The sequence below is a fragment of the Bubalus bubalis genome, chromosome 5 (assembly GCF_019923935.1).
Source record: "Bubalus bubalis isolate 160015118507 breed Murrah chromosome 5, NDDB_SH_1, whole genome shotgun sequence".
Taxonomy (NCBI): Eukaryota; Metazoa; Chordata; class Mammalia; order Artiodactyla; family Bovidae; genus Bubalus; species Bubalus bubalis.
The window spans coordinates 3765747-3781983 of record NC_059161.1 but is presented as its reverse complement, the minus strand read 5'-3'; the positions used below and the strand labels follow the sequence as shown (position 1 = coordinate 3781983).

At 42.2% G+C, this 16237-nt stretch overlaps 1 protein-coding gene across 4 annotated transcripts in view; it reads left to right on the top strand.

Moving 5' to 3' along the window:
- The window catches only part of NEK7 (NIMA related kinase 7), a 139091-nt gene extending 124452 nt beyond the window's left edge, over nucleotides 1-14639 (top strand). For 3 of the 4 annotated variants that reach the window (XM_044942637.2, XM_025285314.3, XM_025285312.3), the window contains one exon: nucleotides 11745-14639. In XM_044942637.2, the coding sequence (XP_044798572.1) occupies nucleotides 11745-11855 (111 nt within the window). In that variant the 3' untranslated portion in view covers nucleotides 11856-14639. Of the gene's footprint in view, nucleotides 1-7382; nucleotides 8484-11744 lie in introns of those variants that run through there. The other variant, XM_025285311.3, reaches the window with a different exon arrangement.
- The last annotated feature ends 1598 nt before the right edge of the window (nucleotides 14640-16237 follow it).

The following is a 16237-nucleotide window of genomic DNA, read 5'->3' as shown; positions in this document are numbered from 1 at the left end:
GGTATAAAGCAAAATGCGTTATATGATGTACTTACCAAAAGAAGCTAGTATGGTCCTTCAGATTGGTAAATTCTGTGGCTGCACAGCAATAAAATAGAAAGCTGAAGTACGTAGGTAAACAGGGAAACTAATTCTTATGGAAGAAATGAGCTACAAAAAATACAGACTAATGATCTTACTTTAATCTGTTCCATCATGTAGAGAAGTTCCCAGAACAAGAGCTTTGAAATGCAGATGTGCTGATAAATATTTTCTCTCCATAAGCAGGAACTCGGTTTGTTTGGATGATAATTATTCAGACTTTATGGTAGCAACAAACCTGAACAGATGCCATACTGCCGTACTTCACCCGTGTCTTCAGTACTCCTTTATATAGTGTGCTTTTTAGATCTTCTAAAAGTCCAATTTTCTTTCTTTTTTAGTATGGCAAAAATTTAGGAAACAGTGAAAACTGAAATATAGTTTTTAAACAGTAAACTTTTAATTAAAAGACCAGTCCATTAGGTGCCCATTTTATAACTCAGATGGCAACTGACGCTGTATCTGTTGAAAACTGAAACTTTTAAGCAAAATTAATTTCCTACCACATACCTGTTTGAAAGCTTACCAGTTTGATTTAGCTTCTGCTAAATTTTTAAGGCCCCTGCCTGAAGAGGAGACACACAGGAAACACTTTTGTTCATGAGAATAAAAGCTGTGCCTCCAACCAGCCTCGACTGGTAGGAGTCCTGAGGAGCTCTATGAGGTCTGTTTCCAGATACAGGCGTTCTGTGGGGAAGAGCTCAGAGCTTAAGAGCTTGGGATTTTTACATTTCTTATAATCTAAGACATAGATTCACGTGAGCATTAGAAACCAAAACTGAGAAGTATTGCTAGTATTCTTTGGGAAAATAAAGTTGTCTGTCAGATCTTTCCTGTTGAACTGTGCTGTTGTAATTATGTGCAGATGATGAGGGCTCGCGATTGAAACATCTCAGCTGCACAGGACTGATACTTAGAATGTGTATTTTAGAGCTCCCTAAAATAGTAGCTTTATGATTTTTGGTGATCAGTATTCTTTTCTAGTAGTGATCTCATCCATGTATAATAGGGAATTACTGTACTTAACAACAGAAATATTGGGTTGAAAAGGTGGATATTTTCCCTGAACTCTGTCTTAGTTTTAATTAAATTTAGTATTGTTGGTAATTCAGGAAGATCCCCTGGAGAAGGAACTGGCAACCCACTCCAGTATTCTTGCCTGGAGAATCCCATGGACAGAAGAGGCTGGCGGGTTAGTCAATCCACGGGGCCTCAGAGTCAGGCACGACTTAGCAACTAAACAACAGCAACAAAAATTGTTGGTGATGAAGAAATTAACATCAGTGTAGCAAACAATTTTTGAATATTTACTGTGTCCAGGAAGTCCTGATTCCCCTGGCCCCTTACAGTCTGAACTGGGTTGAGCTGCCCAGACGTTCTGGTCACAGCACCCTCTCTTCTTTCCTGAACTCCACCATGCAGGTTCTACCAGAAGGCCCAGGAATTCCCATCTTTCTGTGGGTGCTGTTTCCTCTTGTTGACATGCCCCACCCCCTGTGCCTTATCAGGTGAACTCATTCTCTTTAGAACAAAGCCTGGCCGTTGCCTCCCCCTTAAAGTCATCCTGCTCCCCTTTCTCCACTTCTCAGGCCCTCTTCCCTTAGCAATCACACTGCTTTATAATCCCTTTTTTTTTTCCTTTGAGGTATAGTTGATTTACAGTGTTATGTAAGTTTCAGGTGTACAGCATAGTAAGTCACAATTTTTAAAGGGTATTTGTCTTTCTCTTTCTGACTTACTCTCGTACCATAATACCCTCCAAGTTTATCTATCTTGTTGCAAATGGCAAATTTTTTACGGCTGAGTCGTACTCCATCGCGTCTGTGTATCTGGTCTACATGGCCCGGCGGCTCCACCTCCAGACCTGTCTAGCTCCCGTGCCTGAACGGCAGTGACTGTTTTCATCTGTGTGTCTCTAGGGCCCAGCGCACTAAAAAGGTTCAGTGATTGATCAATTGATGGAGAAAGTGAGTTAAAGGAATAAAAGAGAAAAAGAGTGAATGAGCCAGTTAATGTCAGTGGAATGAGTGAGGGAATGTTCTTACAGAACCCTCTAGGTAGTGAGGAAGAAACTACTCAAAAGGCAGGTCAGGGCTGTGATGTTTCTTTTATTGATACTACCTGCAAGTGATTTTTTTCAATCTTGTAAACAAGCTATACCATGTCTAGCATGCCCACTTCCATTTACTAGGAAACAAGGCGGGTTTGTTCCCCTTCAGCTCCAGTGTTTAGTTTCTCTGGGAGCCACTGGCGTAATCATCAGAATTATACATTTTTCACTCTTGTTTACTAAATTATCTCAGGAAAATCTAATATTAAAAAAATAGTGAATAGTCATATTGAAAATCATTTAGGAAGTGCACACTGTGGTTCTCTATTGAGCTGGTTCTTTTTAATCAATATCTGAAAGTCTGAGCATTAACACCACACAAAATATATATTTGTCTTTGCTTTTTTTTTTTTTAATTAAAAAATCCTAGCTAGCCTAAATAGAAAAGACACAGGAAAAGTTGGAGAGAGTTGTGCCTCAGAGGTTTGGAAGGAAGTTCTGAAAAGTTGAGTAAAGAGTTTGCAGATGAAAGTTAAAAATGGAATTGAGTAGAGAGAATAAGAGTGATCTTGCTCTGTGAAAATAGAGTAGGAAGAAACTGAAGATTTGAAAACAGTACTTGAATGAAAAAGAAATTTAAGCACCTATTAAAACATGGTGAGATGGTTCAACCTTTTTAATGAAGTGGATGGTGTCATGATAACAGTGCCTGCTGACCTGAACTGTTAGGCAAATGCTTATCTGTTTACTAGTAAACTTTAAATCTATTAATGTAAGTGACAAAGACCTTTGCAGAACACAATATTTGTGGTTATCTTGTAATTGTATTTTTGAAAGCTTGCTAATTTAGTAGCTCTTAACTACTTTTATAGGTAAAAAAAAAAAAAGCAAAATATAATTTTGGAATTAGAATTATTAGAACAGTAGTCATTTTTCACATTATTTAATGCCTATCTTGTTGTACATTAAGTTTGTTTGTTTTGTGGCTTTATATCTCCATCCCACAGATAGAAAAATATCTGTTTCTATTAAAACTCAGTTAATGAGACTACTTCTCAAATAATGCAATTAATCCTTTAAAATATCAACCTAAAAGGTCTAGTAGAGAATGGATGGAGTCTCATAAATGTTCACCTCAAAAATCATCTTTTTTTCCTTTTTTATTACTTCTTCCATTACGGTTTTCTTCCTTCTTAGACACTGTCCCTTTCTCTCCCCCTCCCCGCCCCCCTTTAAGTTAGAGAAATGGAAGGCAGGAGAGGAGAGTTTTTCCCAGGACAGCTCAGCAGTACACACTGGACATGTCCTTCCCCACCACTTCACTCAGATGAGTAAGAATTTCCAGCATCATTTTCATGATTCCTTTTTAAAAAAAAAACTGAAGCAGCATTGCGATTGACACATTGTGTTCCAGCTGTACAGCAGAGTGATTCAGTTACATGCATGTATATTTTTCAGATTGTTTTCCATTATAACCTGTGACAAGATATTACGTGTAGTTCCCTGTGCTATACAGTAAATCCTTGTTGCTTATCTGCTTTATATACAATAGTTTATATTTGTTAATCCCAAACTCCTAACTGACCCCTCGTCTTCTCCCTTTTCCCTCTGATACCTGGAAGTTTTTTGTTTTTTGAGGAACCTCCATACTGTTTTGCATAGTGGCTGCTCCAGTTTACATCCCCACCCACAGTGCAGGAGGGCTCCCTTCTCTCCACACTTTCTCCGGCATTTATCTGTGGACTTTTTGATAATGGCCGTTCTAACCAGTGTAAAGTGATACCTCATCATGGCATTTTTCATTATTCTTGAGATTAGATAAGTATTGATTTTTTTCCCCAGAGTATTTACAATATAAGGATTAAAAAGCTTGGTCCTTGCTCTGCTTTATTATATATGAATAACAAAATAATAACGTATTTTGAGTTGAACTAAACTGATCTCAGATAGTTATAGGTTATTGCAGAGTATAAATATATGGCTTTAAATAAAATTGGAATACTGAGGTTTTTTTTTTTTCCCCAGTGTGTGAAATCACCATTTTCTTTCACCCACATAAGAACTTTGTTGCTAAAGAAAGAAGGTCTGCAGCAGTATTTCCGTTTCACACCTGAGCAGACAGGGACCCAGCAGTATCAGAGGGAACCCTAGACTCCAGGGCGCCCTCTCAGCACCCATTGCTTGTACCAGGGCAAAGGAAGCACCCGAGGGGGTCTCTCAGGGGTCACGTGTGGTCCCTTCCCCGCGCTCTGCATCCCTGGGGGCGCCGCAGTTCGCTCAGAACACCCTTCCGCCTGGTAGTGGCTCAGCCACGTCACACTGAAGGGAAGGAAGGAGGGAATTTTGCAGAAGGGCAGGAATGATTTTTACATATCAGAATATGTGGAAACAACTACATGTTTCAAATAAGGTATCAGAAATATTGATCCATAGCTGTGCTGAACAAAAAACAAAATCTTTTACAGTGTGTTGTAATTTTACTGATGCTTCATTTCCCAAATGGTTACCCTTAAGGAAAGTACCGAATGAAAGCTTTAAAAACCATAACTGTTTTTTTGTTTCAAATACTTTATTTTCGGCTGTGCTGGGTCTTCATTGCTGCGCAGGCTGTTCTCTAGTTGCAGTGGAGGCAGCTCTCCAGGCGCGGTGCGTGGGCTTCTCCTCGCTAGGCTTCGCCTGTCGCCGGGCTCTGGGCTCCTGAGCGCAGGCCCGGCAGCTGTGGTGCAGGGGCCTGGTTGCTGCGCGGCTCGTGCACCTTCCCTGGGCCGGGACCAAACCCACGTCTCCTGCATTGGCAGGCGGGTTCTTTACCACTGAACCACCAGGGAAGCCCCATAACTGGTTTTTTAAGCTGGCACTTACAAGTAATGTCTCTTTATATGTAAAATTCAGAATATGCTTAAAGAGGCTTTTTAAGAAAGTTGCCTCATTAACAAAAAACATGACCTTTGTTTTAGCTCGGAAAAGAGCTACTTTACGTAAATTTTTTTAAAAACTGTCAGGTACAGATTATTTTTGAATACTTTGAAATTTAAATCTTTTTATTCATTTGATCAGTCTAAATCATTCTATAAGAATATTTAAATGAGACACTATGTGGCACAAGTAATATTTGGAAGTACATCTGTTTTCACAAATATTCTCTAGTTCTGATAATTATGTAATTCATGCTAAGTTATATGAGAATATTTTACTTTATTTCTTAAAAAAGTTTTGACTACTCCAGGTCTTAGTTGTGGCACGCAGGATCTAGTTTCCTGACCAGGGATCAAACCAGGGCCTCCTGCCTGGGGATTGAGGCGGCAGTGGACCACCAGGGAAGTCCCAAGAATCTTTTACTTTAAAATGTAGGAGGATATCTAATAATAATAAATATAATCTCTAACCATGCCATTATTTATTGAAGTTAATACTAATCACCTCAGACACTATTAGGAACATTTGATTTTCCTTCCTGAAAACGGTTTTAGGAAGTTTGATACGCCCATCATTTATAATATCAGTTGACCACCTTCCTTCACTCAAAGTTGCCATGTAAGAGTAGATCTTTAAACTTTGAATGTTTCATTTTTGTTTAAAAAAATATATAAGCAGGTCCTTTGTTCACTTATGCTTCTGAAGCGACACTGGGGACTCGCTCCTCTAAGACGAATCCAAAGCGATGCCCTACATTTCACGCATCCTCTGGGATCCTGTGAAACCATTAACTTTCTGTAAGACGCTTCCGTAAGTTTTCAGAAGACGCTGAGTGATCTTCAGCTGCGGGCTGAAGCCATCGCGTCACCTCGTAAGGATTCTGTGTGGGAAGGCTTTCTCCCCTCCCGCCGCCCCTCAAGTCAGTCACTGGTGACACTTTGGCCTACGCATCGAATCTGCCTCCTCGTTTTGTATAAACATCTAAAGCTTGGACAGCCAGTGTGTGTTGATGCATTAGACCCACTTTGGGGGGCTGCAGTGTGTCCTGAGCTCAATGGAAACGGGGTGTGTCCGGGAGGCGGATGCATCGTAATTGGTCTCAGAGGGACGGGGGTGGGGTCAGAGAGCAGCAGTGCCCGGAGCCCGGCCTGCGTGCCTGTCGGGAGTCGCCTGTCGGGAGTCGTGTCCGACCCAGGGCCAGGCTGCACACGGCGCGCTCGTCTTCACCTGGACGCGGCTGATCTCCCGACAGTGGGGACTGTCAGCACTCCCCTTTTAATATCTCTGGTACCAACCTATATGCTTTGGTATTTCTTTACAAACATATCAATCAGTCTGTATTAGCATTTTCTTTTTTTATTGAAAATATTCATTTATTTCCATATGACTTATGACTTCATAATCCTTTAGAAATGTCAGAGCATTCATTTTATTTTTACTTTATATGACTTTTCTCATTTAAATTTTGTGTTGCTTTTTAAATTTCTCTTAATCATCTGAATTAAAGTTTTTTCTTCTAATTTCGTAAAGACTTCTACAAATTCAGACCTTTACTTTTTACCTTATTTTTAGCTTGTTCTATAAAACAGTTTAAAAACAACACAAAGTACATGTTTTTATAAACGTAAAGTAATACAAATTCAACAGTTTTCTTGAGATAATGTAAACTATGAAATGTCTTTACTTACATGAAATGTTTTACTTATTCCTGTTTATTTTTATTAATCTAATATCCACTGATGTGGGAATTACTTCTACAAAGTAATAAATGGGAAGCTAATTCCCTCCATTCAAACACAAAATTTCTTTGAGCAAGTGATTACCTGACAATATTATGAGAAATTAAAGCCTGACATGTAGGAATATATATAAAATTTTTAAAACGGATTATATGAACAGATGTCTTCATTAACTATACTTAATAATGTAGTACTTCGAATCGTGTCAAAAGGTTGGATAGTCGTTCAGGATTTTTAAAGTAATTTTTTGCAGAGGTTTTCAGGAAGATAAAGGTTTTTTTTTTTTTTTTTTAATGTAAGACTAACACTGAGAGAGCTCACTAAGATGATTATTCCTTTTTGATTATGTAATGTCTGTCTGATAGAACACTTAGAGGCTTTTTTTTTTTGGATGCATCATGTCACGTGTAAATTCCTAACCTGGTATAAAAAAATGGTTCCATGTGAAAACTCAAGTACATTTTCTCTGGAGGTAGTCACTTTAATGAGTGAGGTCCCTCTGGTCAGAATATGAATATGAACAGTTTTGTGTCACGTAAGGCCCTTGTCTTGATGTTGGGCAGAGCCCTAGAGAAGGTTTTTTGGTCTGTTTTTAGATGGGAGCTGGCTGTGAACTGTGAGGCGACCCATTCACTTTAGGACCCAGACGAAGCAGCGTCAGAGCTGGCATCTTCTGAGAGTCAGACCACCTCTTGTTGTTGTTGCTCAGTCTCTCATTCGTGTCCGACTCTTGGCGACCCCGTGGACTGCAGCACGCCAGGCTTCCTGGTCCTTCACCATTGCCCGGAGCTTGCTCAAGCTCATGTCGACTGAGTCCGTGATGCCATCCTGCCCGCCTGCCTTTGCCTGTTAGGTCACCCACCTTGGTGCACAGGTGGCTGTGCGGGAGCCTGCAGACCAGGTGGGGCTTTCCCTGGGGTAGGAGAGCAGTAGTTTTAAAAGTCAGGTGTCTGAAGCCAGGCCGCTTCGCTTCCCATCCGGCCGGGCCCCTTACTGCCTCTGTGACCTTGGGATGTTGCCCCCTGCACGCCACCCTGCAGAGAGCTTCTGAGCTGGATCCAGTTGTGAGAAAGGGCAGAACTAAATCAGCAACAGCTTTCAAGAAATGGTCCTCTCTCTGCTCTGGCACCGGAAGCAACTTCAAAGCCCCAGAGTTACCTCGTGACACATGGAGATGCCTTTTATCTGAACGTGTTCAGGAGATGGGGTTCCAGTTGTCCCCTGGAAACTTATAAATAACTGCCAATTCCTAGGAGCACCTCCATCTCGGCAGTGTGGCCTCCAAACTGCAGAAAGTGCGCCCAGAGCACTGAGTGAGGCAGCCGGCCACGTTTAGCTGTTTAACAATTAAAGGCTGGGGGCTGTCAAGCAAAGGGAAGAGTTTTTCCTCATTCTCCAATTAATGACTACTTAACCCCAACTGCCATCTCTCAATGCCATTCCTATATTCTGCTGTGTGGGCGACTGTTTTATCCTTGTCTCCATCATGTCAGAAGCACACGTAACTCTACCATGTCCCAGAGATACTGTCCTTTCGTATACATTAAAGAAGGGTGAGAAGTGACCTTACTTGCAGAACTTAAAATTGTTACTTGGTATGACAAGAGACTATGCCTGGATCCATGTGAATTTTGCATTTTTAAAAATCAAATTATTAAAGGCATAAAACTTGGCCCATGGCCATTTGAAACATAAAAGTAGTTATTTGTTGTGTTTTTCTTTCCCCCATTTCCTTCGCCAAAAGACTGTTGAAACTGGCTCCCCCTTCCCCCGGCCCCCGCTGGGTTAATATGTCTACTGAAATGTATCTTTAGAATAACCAATAGTTATCAAATATCAGAGAAACATCCCTAAAACTAAGAATACGGGTCTGGGTAAATCTCCCATAACATGCTTACAGTCCACCTTTTTTCAGAAAGGATTTAAGCTGACTTACAGTAGAAGACACAGGTTAGTGGTTATTAATACAGAAACAGAAGTCAAGTTCAGAACCAAGGGGAGAAGGGCATGTAAACACACCTTCCCTCTCAGCCAGCAGAGCGGCTGCAGCATGTCTGCCTGGTTTCGAAGGAAACAGAAGCAGATCATGTTTTTAAGGACGAAGGTGTACCTTCTCTGTCCCTCAGAGAAGATGGAGTTTTCTCCTGCTGAATTATGATGGGAAACAGAAGCAGATCATGTTTTTAAGGATGAAAATGTGCCTTCTCTGTCCCTCAGAGAAGATGGAGTTTTCTCCTGCTGAATTATGATGGGAGTATCACCTGTAAGGGTCTGTGAGTAATATACCCGATGTTGGCTTATCCCAAGTTACTAGGATTAATGGGACTTCCCTGGTGGCTCAGCAGTTAAGAACCTGCCTGCCAGTGCAAGAGACGCAGGTTCGATTCCTGGGTTGGGAAGATCCCCTGGAGGAGGAAATGGCAATCCGCTCCAGTATTCTTGCCTGGGAAATCCCATGGACGGAGGAGCCTGGTGGGCTACAGTCCATGGGGTCACAGAGTCAGACACCACTGAGTTGACTAAATGGCAGCATAAGGATGAACTGTATTTCTTACTGAGTCTTCCCTAAATTCCCGTGCTCTTAGCACGTTTGACAGGAGCTATGTATCATACCTCTCAATGCTCTTCGGAATCACATTTTTGAATATTCAGACCTTTGAATATTCGCTCCACCATTGTGTATCCCTTGACACGGACTGTGGTGATACTTCTGTTCTGCTGATTCAAACAGCAAGGCAGGCTGACACCTTTGATCGAAGCTGAAGCCTCTCACCACTCTGCTCACCTGCTGGGAGTCAGACCAGCCTCCAAGTACCTGCATGAAGTCCCTGAGATGTTAGTGTCTCTCCTCTGGGTAACCACTTCTCATCCCCCAGTATCCAGCATTTGCTCTCAGAACCCAGAAACTCATCTCTTCAGTGGAGCTCAGACACACCTTAACCCAGTGGCATCCCTTTCCAGTGATCGCGATTTGAAAACAGTGACTGTGATCTTGGCTGCTTTCTCCTCGTGGCAGAAACAAGTGAAGGCCAAGCATCCGCTACAGTCGCTTGGAAAGTAAACCGTATTCTGAATTATTAGGCAGGAAAAGTAAGGTTTCTTGACCAGCCTGAAGGGTGTGGCACTTTCATTCAGTCAAAAACCGGCTATTGCATCTGCTTGGATCCTGGTTAAATAGAATGAGTGTGGGACAGTTACCCTTTCTGCTCCTTTTATCATTTTTATCTCTGAACAAGATTTCTGACCGCTAGGTAACCTGTTGGAAAACAGTGTCTTTTTATATATGTTTCAGTATAAATAATTTTCCTCCTGTCTTCTATTGTGTGTACAACTGAATGTATTTGTTTTTATTTTAATGGGTAAAATGCCAACAACCTCTTTCTGATTCAGATCACTGTTACATAAAGGCTTGTGAACGCCATACCCCTTCAGGATGTTGAATGCTGTCCCCTGTGCCGCTGCAGAGAACAGACCATGACATCCTTGGACCCTCCCAATAGGCCTGCCGTTATCATTGGCATCTTTGAACTCCCAGAAGTGAAGCTGACTTGGGAAGCTTCATTCTGATAGAATCACATCACCTGAGGGTTAGCACTGGAAGAATCCTTACAGGTCATGTGCTCCAGCCTCTGTCCTGAATTGATGAAGAAACAAACCTCTCCAGACAGTGCCTTAAGCCAGCGGGCTTCCACGGGCTCCTCCCTTTCCATCCCCTGGGGGCCTCCTTACACACACCTTCTTTCCAGCTGACTCTTCTCACTGGTGGTGGGCTTCTCTGCTGTTAACACACTCAGCCCACAGATTTTAGCATTAGTTTCTTTTTCCTCCAGATGAAAAAATCTTCTTGAAAGTTGAAAACTCTGTAATTTGATAATTTAAATTGTCAATAATTTGATAAATTAACTATATGCCACTATGGCGAGAAAGAGTAATGCAAGTTTTCAGAGTTATGAGTAATTTACAAAGACATACTTAAATGCTAGGGCTTCCCTGGTGGCTCAGATGGTAAAGAATCCACCTGCCAATGCAGGAGACCAGGGTTCAATCCCTGGGTCGGGAAGATCCCCTGGAGGAGGGCATGGCTCCCTTTCTTGCCTAGAGAATCCCCATGGACAGAGGAGCCTGGCGGGCTACAGTCCATGGGGTCACAAAGACTTGGACAGGACTGAGCGACTAGGCACAGCGCAGCACTTGAAGGCTAAGGAGTCTGGTCCTTCCTCTTGATTTGGCTTGTCCTGTGAAAGACCATTATTTGTGAAGACATGTGGTTCCGTGAATCACAGCAATTAGAATTAAGAATCAAGTGCCCTATTCTTCAGTCATTGGCTCTAGGATCAGATGGAAGGATATTTTCTTAACGAAATATACTTTTTTCTGTGACGTAAGTAAGTAAACCTCAGTCCTCTCATCTATAACATGAGGACATAAGTGCAACTTCATACAGTTGAGAGTTAGAGCACTATTTGTTACTTACCTTGCTTATAATTTATTATTCTTAGTTTGAAGGAGTGCTTTTACTATAATAAAAAACATTTGTATAAATTCAGATATAAAATAAGCTGGTTATTAAAATTTAAACTTACAATGAACGTTGTTGTAGTAAATTCTAGATCAATGTGTAGAGATCTATAGTCATTAATAACTTGGAGACATGGAGTGTAAAACTTCTTGTCTCCCGTGTCTGTCATCCTCCAATCAGACTTTTCTGAAAGATAATCAGGTCACCAGAAAGCCACTAGATGGTGGAGAACACTCTTTGCTTGACCTGAACACTCACCAGTGAATATGCTTCTTAGAGCCTTCAACTAACTAAAGTCACTGACGGCGGTCACATATTTCCAGGCAAATATTTAGCAGCACACGTGCATTCCTGGTAAACCCAGAGCTGTGCAAAGCGTGTTCCTGTACCTCACCGCCCGGAGTGGTTCCTGAAGCAGGTTGTGTTTTCTTCTCCGCAGCTGCGACAGCTGGTGAACATGTGCATCAACCCAGACCCGGAGAAGCGGCCGGACATCGCCTATGTGTACGACGTGGCGAAGCGGATGCACGCCTGCACCGCCAGCGCCTGAGCGCGGCCGCCGGAGCGCGCAGCTCGAGTGTTCTTGAGCAAAGCGCACCTCCTCCTCCTGGGTGTTAAGAGAGTCCTACTTCAGCGCTAACGTGCTTTGAATCCTTAACCAGTTTTCATCTAAGCTTCATTTTGTACCAATTTAAGTCACCTTCCCGCAAACCCCAGTGACTTTGAAGTAGTCTGATTGCATGTTAGGAGAGCAGACGGAACACAGTGGTTCTTAATGGCGAAAGAATTTGTAGAATGATTGCTTGTTTTTGTGCTGATCAGTCGTGTCCAGGTAAACTCTCAGTGCCAAACACCGGCGACCTGGCTTGGCCCCATCGGGATGAAGCCCAAGGACGGTATCTGAGCGCGCCTGTGTGCTCTCCAGTCACGCGTGGACATCTGAGATGAACACAGTTGTGAACTTCTGTGACTATCTTATTTTTAGAGGTTTGAAGTATGTGTTTTAGTTCTTAGCATTGTAACTTTCAAATACAATTCTTAAAGCTAAATATACACATGAACTGTATTTTTGTTCATGAACTGTTTGAGAAATTTAAAATCCTTAGCTTATACATTCAAAATGCGACTAGTAAATGTGAAGAGATTTGGGGACAAAAATGTGAGTCAGACACTGAAGAGTTTTTTGCTTTGTTTTAGTATCTTTGATATTCTCCTTGCATTAAAATGGTATAAATGAATCCATTTAAAAAGTGGTTAAGGATTTGTTTGGCTGGTGTGATAGTAATTTTCAAAGTTGCACACTGCCCAAGGCTTTTTTGTGTGTTCTTGCTCTTTGTACATTTGAAGACTATTATTTGAATAATCCTGCAGTACTATACTTCAGTTCCTTTATGAATTTAAATGCTCTACTCATGATCGTGCACTATAGTATATAGCATATGTTTTTATTCATAGAGTTTATTGAAATTCTGATTGGTCCCCTTCTGAAAGTTTTTTATATTCAAGTTACTTTCCTATTTATATTGTACATGAGTTTTATCCACTAATGTTTCAGATGTTCTGACAACATTATAGCCTTAAAAGAATATTTGGTATACCAACACTTTTCCTGGAAGGAAAACATTTTTTTAACTTTTTAAAATTTGGGCTACCCTGTGTGTGTGCCCTGTCTAGTTAGGAAGAGGGGTTTGTGTTGTTCTGTGCCTGTGAACGCTGATGCCGTTTCAGTTCATCCGACAAGGTTGCAGATTTAGGATATGTTTAAAGAAGTGAAAACTAGCCACTACCGCAGCCGGAAGTTTTATGAGCTAAACATCTCTGTTGAGAAGCTTCTAGCCAAGTACTGTGTTCGTGCCCGAAGCTGCCCGAGGTGGTGTAGTTTACTGGAGCGGGCAGAGTTCAGTACCTGCCGTCCTGGAGACGTTTGCCCTGGACGCCTGCGCGTTAGCGGTGATCCACTCCCACACGGCCACGTGGCCGTCACCACCTAAGGACCCCCTGCCGCCATGGAACCTGCCCAGTAACCCTGCCAACCGGAACCCCTCGTGCTCAGAGAGCGCCTGCCCTCAGCCCATATAGCTGCTGGTTTTGTTTTTTTCATAGAAGTATTTTTCTTACAATCATTTGAATACTTTTATTTGTAAACATTTAAAATGTACAAAGTGTAGACGTCTTGTTTTTCTAAATTTAATCAGCTACAGTATCAGTTGTGAATTATGGTGATTTATCCCAGTGCAGGTGGGGGAGAGCTGGCGGCTCTGCATCCCAGGCTGCAGGGACGCCCCGGGCCCCCGGCGCCCCCACGCGCGTCTCCAGAGAGGTATTGTCTCTGTTGACCTTAGTGTCCTGTTCATTCTAATGTAATATGACTGATGGAGATGAGATGTCCTCTACTTGGAACAAATATGCTCCTTTTTCTTGCAATCCTTAAAAATACATCCATCTAAAAGCCATTAGCTGGACCCCCTCACAGGACTTCCAAGCAGAGATTTAAACTTTTAAGTGAACCTATCAGCTAGAAGGAAATTGGGAAAAATTTAATGATCAGGGTAATCTATTATTGTTTTCTACATGTGGAAACTTTCTGTCTTGGATATTTTATCTTTTTTTTTTTAATCTCAGTGTTCACATTTTTCTGGAAGAAACCACTGTGCACAAAACAAATTTTAATTCTGAATATTTCAAAGAATTGTGAAGACGATGAGAAGTTTTAATGTTTTATAATCACCTATGAAATGTTCTCTTTGTATTTCTGTTTATAAGTAAATTTTGTATTGATTAAATAAAACATTTGACTTGAAATGAGGAACAGTAAAATGAAAGGTACATCTGATTTCTAACTTTTGTTCAGACTTCGGTACCAGTTTCCCAGGGCACACAGTGGGGTGACCTTGGTCCGCGTGCTGAGGCCTAGGGATGGTGGACGAAGGGTATCCCTGTATACATAAAGTGCTCAGCAGTGTGTACTGATGGTGAGTTCAGTGAGCTGTGACGGCCACTCCGTGACTGCTTACCATCCTGCATAGTCTCCATTACAAAACACCCTGCTTGTATCCGTATACACTGCAGGTGTTGCTGTTAACATTTGCGTATTTATTTTAACCAAAATGTTATTCATAGTAAATGTTTTTTCTTTAAAATGAATGTATTATGTTTATATCCCACCAATGAATAATTATCTTATGCCTCATATTTCAATAGTACTGTAATATGAACTTTTGTGAAATACTTTTATTTTGTTATGCTTCAAATACACATACTACGAAGACTCTGTTGTTAGCTTTGAAAATTGTATAATATTCTAATATAAATAAAAATATAAAACTAAAAATAAGCATAAGTTTTTCACGTATCTGTGATTCCCTGCCCCCCCAACCCCCACTAAATTCTACCGCTGTTTATTTCTCTCAACAGTCAACCTACAGAAACAGTTCTTAATTCGTTTCCATGAATTATTTCTTTATCCTTTTGGAGATGGCTAAATATTGAAACAGTCGGGGGGGGGCGGTGACCATGGAGGGCTGACAGACCCTAAGAGGGAGATCTTTAAATATGCATTAAACTAAGGCACAGCTTCACAGGTCCCTCTTCTCTTTGATACATCATTTGCTGTCTTTGAATAAGAAAAATTTCTCAAAACTCGAAAGTGTCTAAAATTCAGGCAACAGATTCTCTTCCTGTCTCTGTAATGTACCCCTACTGATGGTACAGATGGTTTGAATGTTCTTTTCACATAATAAGTGACAGTTGCTGCCATGGCTGGAGACTGTGAGGCCGAAAGATCTTAATGGGACACAGTCGGCTGGGCTGGTGGTAGAGTGATCCGTACACGTCAGGATCACACTCCAAACGGGTGAAGAAGAGCCGGCTTTATAACCTAGGACCTTCATGAGGGACTTGTAGGCCCGCTGCATGTGTATGCACAGTCATGCTGCTAAGTCACTTCAGTCATGTCCGACTCTGTGCGACCCCATAGACGGCAGCCCACCAGGCTCCCCTGTTCCTGGGATTCTCCAGGCAGGAACACTGGAGTGGGTTGCCATTTCCTTCTCCAATGCAGGAAAGTGAAAAGTGAAAGGGAAGTCGCTCAGTTGTGTCCAACTCTCAGTGACCCCCTGGGCTGCAGCCTACCAGGCTCCTCTGTCCATGGGATTTTCCAGGCAAGAGTACTGGAGTGGGGTGCCATTGCCTTCTCCGATGCACGATCATAAGTCACAGGAAATTTTAGGTTCAAGATAGTGGGACTAGTTGAGGTTTTATTTCAAAGTACGTTAACTAGAAAAACCAGTACCAGCCATAGATGTTTAAATGTGTCAGTAGTTGGTATAGCTATCTTTACCAAACTGATACAGTAACTTTCAAGTCAAAATGATGACAGAGAGACAAAGATTGCCATCACAAAACCTTATCAGAAAATGCCCACGGGGTGGACTTCCCTGGTGGTCCAGTGATGAGGCACCCGCCTGCCAGAGCAGGGGACACAGGTTCTTTACATGGGCCGGGAAGACTCCACCCCTCAGGACAGCTGAGCCCGTGCACCACCACTAAGGAACCCAGGTGCTGCAACTGCCGAAGTCCGTGCGCCCAGAGCCTGTGGTCCCCAACAGGAGAAGCACCATGGAGAAGCTCACGGGCAACCCCCCTCGCCGCAACGAGAGAAAGCCTGTGCAGCAGTACTGACCTAGCACAGCCAAAAACGAGTCAAGTTATGTAAGGAAAAGTCCACGGGGCCTTCCCTGGTGGCCCAGTGGTTAAGACTCCATGCTCCCGGAGCAGGGAGCCCAGGGCCGATCCCTGGTCAGAGAATCCGATCCCACATGACACGGCTGAAGACCCCACACGTGGCAACAAAGATCTGCATGGTGAGACTTTCAAAAATATCCACAGAGTTGTTGCATTATCTGTTTCTAATTACATGTGAATTCCTGGTAC